This window comes from Somniosus microcephalus, chromosome 11, assembly GCF_052327205.1.
Source record: "Somniosus microcephalus isolate GS21.2 chromosome 11, FLI_Smic_1.0, whole genome shotgun sequence".
In the NCBI taxonomy this organism is placed as follows: domain Eukaryota; kingdom Metazoa; phylum Chordata; class Chondrichthyes; order Squaliformes; family Somniosidae; genus Somniosus; species Somniosus microcephalus.
Genome location: NC_140997.1, coordinates 211,841,579 through 211,854,561, shown reverse-complemented (window position 1 = coordinate 211,854,561; position 12,983 = coordinate 211,841,579). Strand labels below are relative to the sequence as shown.

Below are 12,983 nucleotides of genomic sequence, written 5' to 3'. Positions count from 1 at the left end.
GGTTTGGGAGGTGCTGCCGAAGAAGTGTTGGCGAGTTGCTGCAGTGCATCTTGTAGATGGTACACACTGCAGCCACGGTATGCCAGTGGTGGAGGGACTGAATGTTTAAGGTGGTGGATTAGGGTGCCTATCAAGCGGGCTGCTTTGTCCTGGATGGTGTTGAGCTTCTCGAGTGTTGTTGGAGCTGCACTCATCCAGGCAAGTGGAGAGTATTCCATCACACTCCTTACTTGTGTAGATGGTGGAAAGGCTTTGGGGAGTTAGGAGGTGAGACACTCACTGCAGAATACCCAGCCTCTGACCTGCCCTTGTTGCCACAATATTTATGTGGCTGGTCCAGTTAAGTTTCTGGTCAATGGTGACCCCCAGGATGTTGATGGTGGGGGATTCGGCGATGGTAATACCATTGAATGTCATGGGGTGGTGGTTAGACTCTCGCTTGTTGGAGATAGTCATTGCCTGGCACTTGTGTGGCGTGAATGTTACCTGCCACTTACCAGCCCAAGCCTGAACGTCGTCATGGTCATATTGCATGCGGGCATGGACTGGTTCATTATCTGAGGATACATATATCACATTGCCTTGTGTTCCTTTACAGCAAGAAGGCAAGATGTCCACCTTACAAAAGAGCAAGAGAGCCGATTGCCCTCTCACTGGTTAAAGAGTAAAGGCGCTCACACAACCATGGTCGATGCACTGTGGCGTTTACGTGACATCATGCTGCGTGACACTCTAAATATTCGGCATGCATACAGTCTGGAATAATGTCTGAATTCCTGTTACATTACCACCATTTGTTATGATGCAAAAGTTGTGTGAAAAGTGTGGCTGTGTGTTTTAGTACCTATGGGGAAATGGTAGTACAATTTATTTTACTGCATTTCTTGTATGGTCAAATTGTATTTGTTTTTATAAAGACTTTTTAAATAAGCTGTCACTGGACATTTCAATTTACTGTTGTTAGACTCCACTATGATCTTATGGGAAACCCTATTACTGTATATTTTTGCACTGATTCTATCCCTTGTATAGAATTCAGTTTCATTTTTTCACTGGTACTTTGGAGGCTGAATATGCTTGCTCAGTACATTTGTGTTGTAATGAGACTAAGTTGAACATTTTTCATTAATAAAAAGGAAAGTACATCCAAGCAGCACTGGTTTTTGGGTCTGATTTTCCAACCGTAAAGTGATACTATCACATCTTATGGATTTTGTCCACTTGGAACTGAACTGATATAGCTCAATCTCCATTCAGATGCTTTCCATTCTTTTGTTAGTTGTAAACAATATTGCTTGTCTATAGGCAATGGGTGAACATTCAATGATGTAATTGGTACCAGATGACCTACATCTCACATGTAGTTGTCTATGAAAAATGTAGCATAGGTCATGTGGACGAATTGAGCCCTGTGTTCCAAGTTTTCTGTAATTCCACCAAAAACGTAGTGACAGGTACACAATTAGTGTACAGTGAAGCCAAAGGACTGCTCTCTAGATATATACAAGTCATGACAAAATGCATATTGGAAAAATTACTTTAACAGCACAATGGGGTGATAGAGTTAAAGTGCAAGTAGGATGCTTTATACACAATTTGTATCTGGCTCTAAAAAGCATAAACATGCAGCAGATTCCCCTCTCCAATTGTGCGGTATGTTTATTTTGTGCAGTCCATTTTAAAACAGTTGGTACAGCATCTAGTTTTAATTGTCTTCATTTTGAAGAGACTGCTAAAACAACAATTACTCAATTTTTCTCATACAATGAATTTGAGATGGCTTGACTTGTTTTTTTTAATGACATACAATTTATGAGCGCACCCATTATGATGTTCTACTCACTTGTGAAATGTTGAGCGGAAAAGGTTGTGACCCCAGTGATAAATCTGCTTTGTATGAGAATGGAGTGAATCCCTCCCCCCCCCGCCCCCACGCATTTTTAAGTACAACATTGTCGTGGTATTGTTGGTCTAGATTTCCTACTGATCTGTTCTCAGAGGAACCGATCTAACCACACTCTTTGAAACTTGAGGGTATTGATGTTCCAGAAAGCCTGCACCTTGGGTCCAAGACCCCTGCCTTTGTGTCCCAGCCAATTAAGGGAGCTTCTGTCACTTGTGCAGAAATGGTTTCAGAGTTTGCAGAGGTAACATGCTTCTTGGAAACTTTACCGTAATAATATACCATCAGCAGGCAGTTTTACCTTGATAGGTTACCTTGATAGCTGCACCTGCATAATACTCCTGCAAATGACACACAACACTATAGAGGAGACAAACTCAGCACCTCCAACAGTTCCTCAGATGCAATTTTTTTCTGATGTGAAGAAAACTGCCATCTCAGGCAGTGAAAAATTCAAGACCCCATCTCTATTGGTTCTCCAACGATCTCAGTAAGGACCCGCAGAAAACTGCAAACAAAAATAGGGAAAGGGGCACTTGTAGTTTGTGAGTCTCTGCTTTAGCACCTAACTTAATCCCAAAAACTGCACTAATGAGTCCAAAGGGAAATATCTCTTGAAATTTCTTCTAAAGTATTTTACAGACAATTGAATGCAAACCCAGTTGGAAAATGAATTTAAGGCAAAAGCTTCATTCTGGATAATCTCTACTGTTGATAAAGGGAAGTGTGGCAATGATAATTGTATGGAAAGATTTAACTATAATTAGCTTGTGAAGAGTCTTGAATTCTTTACCAACAATATAGCTGATGACCACCACAATTCTGAAGTAGAATTGTACTGAAGTCGTGCTTTAAGGGGGGGAACATTTCACTCATGGTCCTGAATGAATTCTGGAGTTAGGAGACTTATGTCTGAAACTAAGTACAAATCCTACTCCAGCTCCAGTTGGGATATCTATTGGTTGATGAGAAATAAAATATAAAAGAAGCTTCGTTAATATCAAACTTTTTGTTGGGAGCACTCTTTTAACTATCATGAGAATGTTACTGAACTGTGGAAAGCAGCCTTAAAAATAAAACAAATCCCTTCTCTCTCAGTCTCTCTCATCCATACAGGTAATGTGATGTGGAATACTGCTCTGTAGACTACATCTCTTACTGTGCAACTGTAAAGCCCAATTCAAGTCTGAGGCTTTCCTTGGGAAGTATGCACACCTTGTCTGTTGAGACATTTCTCTGGAATGGGAACGTGGATGAAACAAAAAAAAAAGTAAGCGTTAAGAAAAGAAAATCTGAAATAAAACAGAAAATACTAGACATAAACAGAAGTTCTGTCAATATCTGAGAAGAGAAAAGTTAGATAAATGTTTTTTTGTCAGAACTGGAAAGGGGGTGTGGGTGAGGACCTTTTAAAGGATTGGCCAAAACAGAAAGCGGAGAACAGGTGAAGGTCTGGGTTCAACAACTAATGGGTTTAGTAGCCTGGGAGTGGCTTTTTAAAAAATAAAAAAAAGATTCAAAGAGATAAAGCTCCAGATGATGTATGCATTAAGTCATTTCCATCAGACTTGAAACGGTGTTTGAAAAACAAGCAGAAAGATGTGATACTGATTCTGAAGTTTGTGTTATGCTTGGTTGGAGCAGAGTGGAAAACCAAAGGTAGAAAGTTTGGGATAGAAATGGGAATTGAAATAGTGAGCTACAGGGAGGTCAGGATAAACCTTGCTGTTCAACAAAGTAGTCACCCAATCTACATTTGGTCTCCCCAACATAGAAGACTGCACCCTAAATTGCCCATACAGTATACTAGATGAGACAAAGTACATGCAAATCACTTTCAAAGAGTGTTTGGGCCCTGGACAAAACTGAGAAGAAAGGAATGGGCAGGTGTGACATCAGCTATAGCTGCCTAGGAAAGTGCCTGGGGAGAAGCAGACAAGAGCAGAGCAATGGAAGAGTTAACAAGACTTTTGCAAGTGGAACAGTCCTTCAAGAAATTTAATGTAGAGGAAATGAAGTGCATGTTGGGATCACATTGTAGATTGCGGAATTGGTAGAAGGTGATAGGATGGATGGAGAGGCTAATGGGATAAAGGTGAAGGCCAAAATAGACCTTATTAAAGTTGAGTAAAAGGAGAGGGGTTGAGAGCGGAGGTACAGGAAGTGGGGCAAATTCAGATGAGGGCTTTGTAGACTGCAGATGAGACAAAAACTCAGCAGCTCTGATGTGGAAATTTGAGTCATAGAGTAAACAGAACAGCGAGAAGGAGCTGCAATCTTTACAGGAAGGAGGTGGGATGAAATATAATTCAAGTTGCAGGAGTCAGTGGGTTTGTAATAAATATGCATGATAAGCCCACTGCTAGAGGTGGCGAAAGAAGTCCATTAAAAGGTGGTAAGAGTAAGAAATTGGCCATGTAACGGTGAAGGAAAAGTGGAACTGGGAAGCCCAGTCAATTAATTTCTCCAGGCTAGAATGAGAGAAGGAAGCAGCGCTGTCACAATCATCAATGCAGGGGAATGGGCCTGAATAAGACTGGAAGAAGCAGTGCTCTACATACCTTATGAAATCTTCCAATCCTGACTAGCTTTCCACTTTCACATGTACCTCATCTTTATACTTTGCCCTCCCCTCCATGGATTTCTCTCTTCCCCATCTCCAGCCGTGGGCTTTCAACAAATACCTATTACAAGTCCACTGACTGCTTAAAAAGACAAAAGGCGAGTTTAAAAAAAAGCTCCAAAATGGAAAAGCACAAAGTGGAATGTGAGTGGCAGCAACTGGCAGGAAAATAGGCGAGGCAGCTTATGTCTGAAACTGCTAAAGTCACTGTCGGGCCTATAGGAATAGGATCATTCTAGTTGGTTTTAGGGTTGCCAACTCTGGTTGAACATATGCCTGGAGGTTTCATCACAACTTCCTCTCTCCAACTGCCCCGCCCCCATACTCCCACTATTTGAGACACAACACGTTCACCCTCCTGGCGCACTGCCTTTCCACAAATGTTGGGGCGAGAGTCTAACCACCGCCCCATGACAGGAAGTTCTGATGAAACCGCTACTAAGTGCCCAGTCAGGAGAGCAAACAGACTCTTACCCGATTGAATGAGTCTAGACTGTTGATCATTTTTTTCCCCCCATCTCCAATATTTTAATAATGAATCAAGGAAAGTGTTCAAAGAAAATGAAAAAGTTTTCTTAACGCCCGTATGATTTTCCTCACAGCAGTGTCCGAAAGATTAACAGAAAACGCTGGAAACACTCAGCAGGCCAGGCAGCATCGAGGAGAGAGAAACAGAGTTAACATTTTGGGTGGAGAAGTCCTCGACCTGAAACGTTGATTCTGTTTCTCTCTCCACCGATGCTGCCTGACCTGCTGAGTGTTTCCAGCAGTTTGTTATTTCAGATTTACAGCATCTGCAGTGTTTTGCTATTGTCCGAAAGTTTAATCTTTAATTCCTAGAGACTCCAGGACAATCCTGGAGGGTTGGCAACCCTACGTTGTTATGTGAAAGGAAAGGAGCGTGACAGAGAGCCAGTTGTTAGCTGATTCGTAACGTCCGGTGTGGAAGGTTTGGCAAGTGCGTTTTACAATAAAACACAATGCAAATATTCTGTAAAGTTATCTTCAGCGATGTAAACTCTCACCGTAATTTTGTTTTACCAACTCCACAATGAGTTGCGGTGGCTGTTGCTCGCCATTACTTTTCTGAAATAACAACAGAAAACGCTGGAAACTCAGCAGGCCAGGCAACATCCGTGGAGAGAGAAACAGAGTCAACGTTTGAGGTCCAAACCCTTCGTCAGAACTGGAGTCATGACTTTTCCGAGTTGGCTCTTGAGGAAAGCCCCAGCCTCGATTTAAAAGCAGGATGGAGGATGTGAGAACGGTCTATGGCCGAGCTCTGGCTCCTCACCCGCTCCACACACTGGGGGACATCCTTCCGGGGGGGGGCGTCTATTGCTGAGTGTTGGGAGCGCCAGTCCGCCCGGGGCTGGCTCTGGCTCCCTCTGCCCCTGTCCCTCTGTCTTAGAGCGGGGGAGCGCTGGTCCTTTGCTGGCGCTGTCGAGCCGGTGAAAGGTCAACATCGCCAAGGGTGAAACGCGCTGGTCGAGGACACGGGCTGAGCCGAGCTCGGGGGGTTCGGTTTGGAGCGAGTCGCTGCCGAGTTTCTCCATTAAAGCTGCGGCTTCACCCCGTCTCCCGCACTCGCTGCTCATTTGGGGAAAGAAATCTGGTAGCGAACTCGGATCCGGATCCAGACCCGGCCCAACCACACCGGATCCAGACCCGGCCCAGCCATGCTGCTCAGCTCCCGGGTGAAGCGCTTGTTGAAGTTAGTTCCTGGCAAGGGGCGTTTCGGGACCTACCGCTTCCTGCCTTGTTTCTTTGTCCTGGGCGGTGTGCTGGAGTGGATCATGATAAACGTGCGCATTGGGCACGAAACGTTTTGTAAGTATGAGTGAGCGGCGGCCGCGTTTCCGACACTTCAAAAGGGCTTCATTGGCTGCAAAGTGTTCTGAGACCATCCTGAGGAGGTGAATATAAATCTATTTTTGTTTCACTTCACCTGACGAAGGAGCAGCGCTCGGAAAGCTTGTAATTTCAAATAAAGCTGTTGGACTGTAACCTGGTGTTGTGTGACTTCTTACATTTGTCCACCCCAGTCCAACACCGGCATCTCCACACCATATTTTTGTTTTGGTAGCCCTGGCTCGGTCGATAGCACCCTCGCCCCTGAGTCAGAAGGTGGCAGTCCCACTCCAGAGACTTGAGCACAAAAGTCTAGGCTGACACTCCCAGTGCAGTACTGAGGGAGTGCTGCACTGTCAGAGGTGCCTTCTTTCACATGAGACGTCAAACTGAGGCCCCGTCTGCTCTCAGGTGGATGTAAAAAATCCCATGGCACTATTTCGAAGGAGAGCAGGGGAGTTATCCCTGATGTCCTGGCCAATATATATCCGTCATTCAACATCACAAAAAAACATAATCTGGTCATTATCACATTGCTGTCTGTGGGAGCTTGCTGTGCGCAAATTGGCTGCTGCGTTTCCTATATTACAACAGCGACTACACTTCAAAAGTACTTCATTGGCTGTAAAGCGCTTTGGCACGTCCTGAGGGCATGAAAAACGCTATGTAAATACAAGTCTTTCTTTTGATAACATGTCCACACGTCCCGAGCCCAACTGTACCTTTACTTCTTAAACTCGGGTTTGCAGTTAAAAAAGACCCGGGGAATCTATCAGTTGGTGATTCCTGTTCTGCAGTGCTGCTCTCAGTGCTTCTGACAGTTTACACCATAAACCACCTGCTTTTGGTATTTTTTTTATTCGCTTATGGGCGTCGTTGGCAAGGCCAGCATTTATTGCCCATCCCTAGTTGCCCTTGAGAAGGTGGTGGTGAGCCGCCTTCTTGAACCGCTGCAGACCGTGTGGTGAAGGTACTTCCACAGTGCTGTTAGGTAGGGAGTTCCAGGATTTTGACCCAGCGACGATGAAGGATCAGCGATATATTTCTAAGTCAGGATGGTGTGTGACTTGGAGGGGAACTTGGAGGTGGTGGTGTTCCCATGCGTCTGCTGCCCTTGTCCTTCTAGGTGGAAGAGGTCGCGGGTTTGGGAGGTGCTGCCGAAGAAGGTATATCTGTAATAGAATCTCACAGCACAGAAGGAGGCCATTCCGCCCATCGTGCCTGTGCTGGCTCTTTAAAAGCTGTCCAATTTAGTCCCATACCCCAGTTTTTTTTCCCCATAACCCTGCAAATTAGTCCTCATCAAGTACATGTCCAATTGCCTTTTGAAAGTTCCGATGGAATCTGATTCCACCGCCCTTTCAGGTAGTGCATTCCAGACCTTAACGACCCTCTGCATGAATAAATTTCTCCTCATCTTCCCTCTAGTCCTTTTGCCAATTCTTTTAAACCTATGACCTCTGGTTACTGCAGGTAATGCAGGTTCATAAATATCTTGGAGTGTAATTCAATCAAAAGGCATGCTGTGATCAGGAGGACAGTGGCAATACACTCACATTTTGAGTTGTGCTGCTCACCATGTTACTCTCGAGGAGTTACTGGTATCTCTTGTCCACCTAGATGGGCCTCAAGTCCGCATTTGTCATTTATTAACTAGTGGCTGCCATCCTTTGGTGGAGGGGGGGAGGAGGGCTGATTTAGAGCAAAAGATACCACTTCTAGTGAGTTAACCCTCTATGGAAAACTTGGTAATCCAATACCATAGCCAGGCATGTCTGCAATATTTCAGCCTTGAAATCAAATTCTGACCTGGTCTCTGTTGACATTGGAATTGCAATTCACAGCAAAATAAATTTGGTCTCCGTGACACTACCAGTAACTGATCATTTATGAATAATTTTATGCTGTTGACTTGAGTTCAAGACAAACAAAGATACAACTACTTACAACCCATTTCACTTAAGACCCTGAAATAACAACAGAAAAATCTGTAAACACTCAGCAGGTCAGGCAACATCGTGGAGAGAGAAATGGCGTTAACATTTGGGGTCAATGACCCTTCATCAGAACTGGAAAAGGTTAGAGAAGTAACAGATTTTTAAGCAAGTGTGGGTCAGGGAGGAGGGGAGGAAAGAACAAAGGGAAGGTCTGTGATAGGATGGAACGCAGGAGAGATTAAAAGACAAAAGGAGATGGCAATGGGACAAGTTAAGAAACAAAAGATGAGTCTAGATGAGGTGTAAATGGCAATGGCAGAATCATCAACAGCTGCCATGTGAGGAAAAAAAAGGGGAAAAAATATAGGGGCCGAGGTTATGGTCTGAAATTGTTGAATTCGATGTTGAGTCCCGAAGGCTGTGAAGTGTCTAATCGAAAGATGAGGTGCTGTTCCTCAAGCTTACGTTGAGCTTCGTTGGAACAATGTAAAAGGCCGAGGACGGAGAGATCAGAGTGGGAGTGGAGCGGAGAATTAAAGTGACAGGTGACTGGAAGTTCGGGGTCACGCTTACGGACTGAACAGAGGTGTTCTCCAAAGCGGTCACCCAATCTGTGTTTGGTCTCCCCAATGTAGAGGAGACCACATCGTGAGCAGCGAATACAGTATACTAAATTGTAAGAAGTACATGTAAATCGCTGTTTCACCTGGAAGGAGTGTTTGGGGCCCTGGACAGTGGGAAGGGAGGAGGTAAAAGGGCAGGTGTTGCATCTCCTGCGCTTGCATGGGAAGGGGAAGGGGTGTTGGGGATGATAGCGGAGTGGACCAGGGTGTCGCGGAGGGAGTGGTCCCTTCAGAATGCTGAAAGGAGTGGGAGGGGAAGATGTGTTTGTTGATGGGATTGCGCTGGAGGTGGCAGAAATGGCGGAGGATGATCCATTGGATGTGGAGGCTGGTGGGGTGAAAGGTGAGGACAAGGGGAACCCTATCGTGGTTCTGGGAGGGAGGTGAAGGGGTGAGAGCAGAAGTGCGGGAAATGGAACGGACATGGTTGAGGGCCATGTCAACCACGGTAGAGGGGAATCCTCGGTTGAGATCACTTAAGACCCTGTTGGGACCTGCAATTAATAAACCAGCCCTGTCTGGCTGTAAAGGTCCTACATGAAATGGATATGGTGGCTAGTAGTGTGTATTAATTTTTAAATGCTTCAAGTTTACTTCTTACTGTGGACTCATTGATTTTATTGTCTATCTAGATGACGTGTACAGAAGAAAACGTTCTGAACGACAGTACCAGCAGACATTAGAAGAACTGCCCACATCTGGAAATCAGCCGCCTTCAAAATAAGTCATTTCTACATAATTAGCTAATTGCCTGATGAATAATGAGTCCATTAAACTATTTCCTCCTTAAAATCTATATTTTTCCTGAGATTTATATTTCATTACATCATGGTGAACACAAATATAGCATATGTTTTTAAAAGAAATGTAGCATTTCATGAGGTTGTTTCTTGTTTGAATTGTATTTATATCACTGAGTCAATTAAAATAAAGAACTTGTGTTTTAAATCTGTAGGGATCCCAGCGGGACCTTGATTCCAAAAGGTTCGAAGTTGACCGATATTGGTGACAGTGATTTAACTTTATTCAACACAAGCAAGACATTACAATATTCGAGCAGCAGTTTACAGAGCATAATTGAGACTTAGATTACCCCGTTATACTCTGGGTAGAAGTCGCAACTGTGAGTAGGCGGTACCTAGTGTCGCTTGTCTCTCGTCTCTCTCTCGTGTGTCCCCTGGATTCTTCCTGAAATCTCTACACTTTGTGGCTGTTGAGACCTCCTCCTTATACCATTACTCTCATTCAAAACCTATGGCGTCTTACTGAACCAATCACTGGCTTACACCCAATTCCCTCCGTGCCTTTTCATTCTGCACGGAGGCGTTTCCTGTACGGGCTGCTCCTGCACACTCTCCACTTTGCCATCTTCGTCTGCCATCCGGACACGCCCTGGCGTGCCATCTTGCCATCCGGCGGAGGTGGAGGTCCCCAGTGGAGGGCTCTCTATGCGGGAGTCCTCCCTTGTTCTATTGGGGACTTGGCCTGGAGGGTGTTGCACGGAGAAGTCCCGTGCAATATGGTTTTAAATAGGTTCACAGACTCCCAGGCTGCCTGCCTTTTCTGCGGCCTGCAGGAGTCCGTGTTCCACGTTTATACAGAATGTGAGAGGTTGCAGCCCCTCTTCCATTATTTGATGGGGCTGCTCCTCGATTTTTGGCTGCACTTCAGTCCCACGCTCCTGTTCTTTGGTCACCCGGTGCTGGGGGGAGCGGGCAGATCGGAGGACCTCCTCATAGGACTGCTCCTGGGCCTGGCCAAAAAAGCCATCAATTGGTCCAGGCAGCGGGCGGTCGAGGGGGTCGTTCGGCCCGATTGCCTGCCTCTCTTCCGCAGCCATGTTCGTGCCCGGGTGGCCCTGGAGATGGAGCACGAGGTGTCCGCCGGCACGCTTGAGGCCTTCCACGACCGGTGGGCGCCGTGGGACTGGAGTGCATCATCACCACCAGCCAATCAAATTTTAATTTTATTTGTTAAGTTTTATTTAAAGTTTTATTAAGTTACAGTTGATTTGTTTTAATCACCCGAACAAAAGAGTACACCCAATTCCCCAAAATCCAATCATAAAGATGCCACGTCCACAGCACCTTTGCTTACTCAGGTCCTGGTCTTATGACCCCCTTACATCATCTGTTTTTGACCATCAAGACTCATAGTTATGGCAACACAAAAGAACATGTCTCCATACTGTAGAGATAAGGCGCCCTTGATGGCCCTGTGAAAAGCCCGTGTTTTAGCTCACTGCCAGACATCAGCCCTCCCTCTTTCCTTCTCATAATATTCCAACACGGTTGCAACGACAACTGACCTTGGTTCCCACAGCTAGCTCCACTCTGTGCCCCATCCTTACTGTTGGATAATACCCAACTTTCATTAATTCACCCAACAGCTTCCCTATACAACTACAGGTTGACTATCCCTTATCCGAAAACCTTGGAACCAGCTGTGTTTCGGTTTTCGGAAATTTTCGGATTTCAGAAGGTATTATTTCAGACTGGGAAACTCCTAGCATTCTTTTCACAGGCAGGCTCTGGAAAGCGTCTCTGTAGCTTAGCAACAGCTTCAGAGACGCTTCCAAGCTACTGGGCCAAGTGTTTACAAGCTGTTGCTGAGCAACAGTGTTTGTTGTCAGATACGGAGATGAAAACCTTCGTATCTGACAACATTAGCGCTGGTCTATCCGGAAGTTTGGATAGAACGGCAGCATATCGGACGGGCTGCTGTATTGTTGGGTTCACTCTCCCGGTACCTCCTTCACACTGCCTGGCTCGGCCTGCAATCTCCTACCCAGGAGGGAACTCTGTGACCCTCTGCCTTGCTCACAGGGAAAGGCAGAGCTCCCTCAGTCACACTTAACATCGAGAGCGAAGGCCGGCGTGTCGACAATCTGCAGGAATTCTTGTTCTGGGCCCCGGAGGACCACTCCTGTCATGTTTTGCGCCACTCGGGTCATGTTGTGCGCACGACTTACGCTGAACGAAAAAACTTTCGGTTTTCGGAAGTTCGGATAAAGGATAGTCTACCTCTTTATCACCCCAGGCTGTCTGTGTTACGGCCTCCTCACAGACTTTAATGAAAGTAAAAAGGATTACATGTCTAATATAACTCGGGTTACCACTGCAAACAGTTAATGATTACAGACATCTATATTTAATTCTTACACACGATTATAAATCCATGACTAATGATTATAAGATACTGATGATTATAAGATAAAACAAGTATTTTAAAAACAACTAATCCGTGATAACCTTACAGTCCCTGGCTTGAGGGGGAGGAGCTCCTTCTCCGACCCCTGCTTAGCTGCTCTCAGCTATCCAGCCAACTCTAGCCTTGTTGCCCTCTGGTTTAACCTCCTCGCCACCTGTTTCAGCCAGCACATCATAAATGCTAGTACATTTTTCATAACCCCCTTGAGCGAAGATAAGACAGATAGAAACTATTTGTGCCCAAGGATGTTGACCCACATTAAATACCATCTCCCACCACTTATGGTCCCCTAAGGTCTTAATCCCTTTTCAATGGCCTTGTTGTCCTGCTGCATGCAAACTAAATGTTCCTGCAATGTAGCTGTGCGCCGGGGAATTGTTTTTAGGCTCAGAGACGGGTGGAATCAGGTGAGCAAAATTAACCACTGATTTCTGTGTTTCCTCTTGGAGAGACAATTCTAGCTGTATCTCGATAACATTATGTTGATGGACTGGGGGTAATAGTACCTTGCCTCCAATCCTAACTGGCTCTATCGGGGAAAGGCAAAACATAGGACTATTGATGGGACACAGCGTCTCTCCATGGCACAAATGTGAAGCGATAGTCATAACACAGTACCTCCCTGTCCCTAAATAAACAGTCCTTGTCTGGTCATGGCTCCACCAGCTTATGATCACCGTACGCGCAATTAGGAGAGTGTTCATCCAGTGTGAAACCACAGGCTGGCGTGGTGTGCTCATGCACATCACACTGACATACCCATTCATTACCAATTTGCCTACAGCATCCCAAGTCTGGGGCTAACCATGTGCCCTTTTTATCAATTAACCATCAGG

At 45.3% G+C, this 12,983-nt stretch overlaps 2 protein-coding genes and 1 long non-coding RNA gene across 10 annotated transcripts in view; 2 read left to right on the top strand and 1 right to left on the bottom strand.

The window, feature by feature from the left end:
• The window catches only part of pbrm1 (polybromo 1), a 93,878-nt gene extending 90,705 nt beyond the window's left edge, over positions 1-3,173 (top strand). For 7 of the 8 annotated variants that reach the window (XM_086001830.1, XM_086001834.1, XM_086001833.1 and 4 more), the window contains one exon: positions 599-1,153. In XM_086001830.1, the coding sequence (XP_085857956.1) occupies positions 599-765 (167 nt within the window). In that variant the 3' untranslated portion in view covers positions 766-1,153. Of the gene's footprint in view, positions 1-598; positions 1,154-3,001 lie in introns of those variants that run through there. The other variant, XM_086001835.1, reaches the window with a different exon arrangement.
• LOC147111187 (uncharacterized) lies at positions 1,642-5,784 on the bottom strand. Its single transcript, XR_015080060.1, has 2 exons — positions 5,552-5,784; positions 1,642-2,411 (listed from the first exon to the last, which is right to left on the bottom strand). It is a non-coding gene; the product is annotated as an uncharacterized LOC147111187 (long non-coding RNA).
• Positions 5,785-5,963: 179 nt separating this feature from the next.
• On the top strand, positions 5,964-9,733 carry uqcc5 (ubiquinol-cytochrome c reductase complex assembly factor 5). Its single transcript, XM_086001844.1, has 2 exons — positions 5,964-6,356; positions 9,570-9,733. The coding sequence occupies exons 1-2, from the start codon at positions 6,206-6,208 to the stop codon at positions 9,659-9,661; spliced, it is 243 nt and encodes an 80-aa protein (XP_085857970.1). The 5' UTR covers positions 5,964-6,205; the 3' UTR covers positions 9,662-9,733.
• Positions 9,734-12,983: the final 3,250 nt, after the last annotated feature.

Bases quoted from the DNA above. Each gene is read 5' to 3' on its own strand.
- uqcc5 (XM_086001844.1), top strand. From the start codon at position 6,206: ATGCTGCTCAGCTCCCGGGTGAAGCGCTTGTTGAAGTTAGTTCCTGGC. The intron at 6,357-9,569 runs GTAAGTATGAGT...TTGTCTATCTAG, and splicing joins CATTGGGCACGAAACGTTTT to ATGACGTGTACAGAAGAAAA.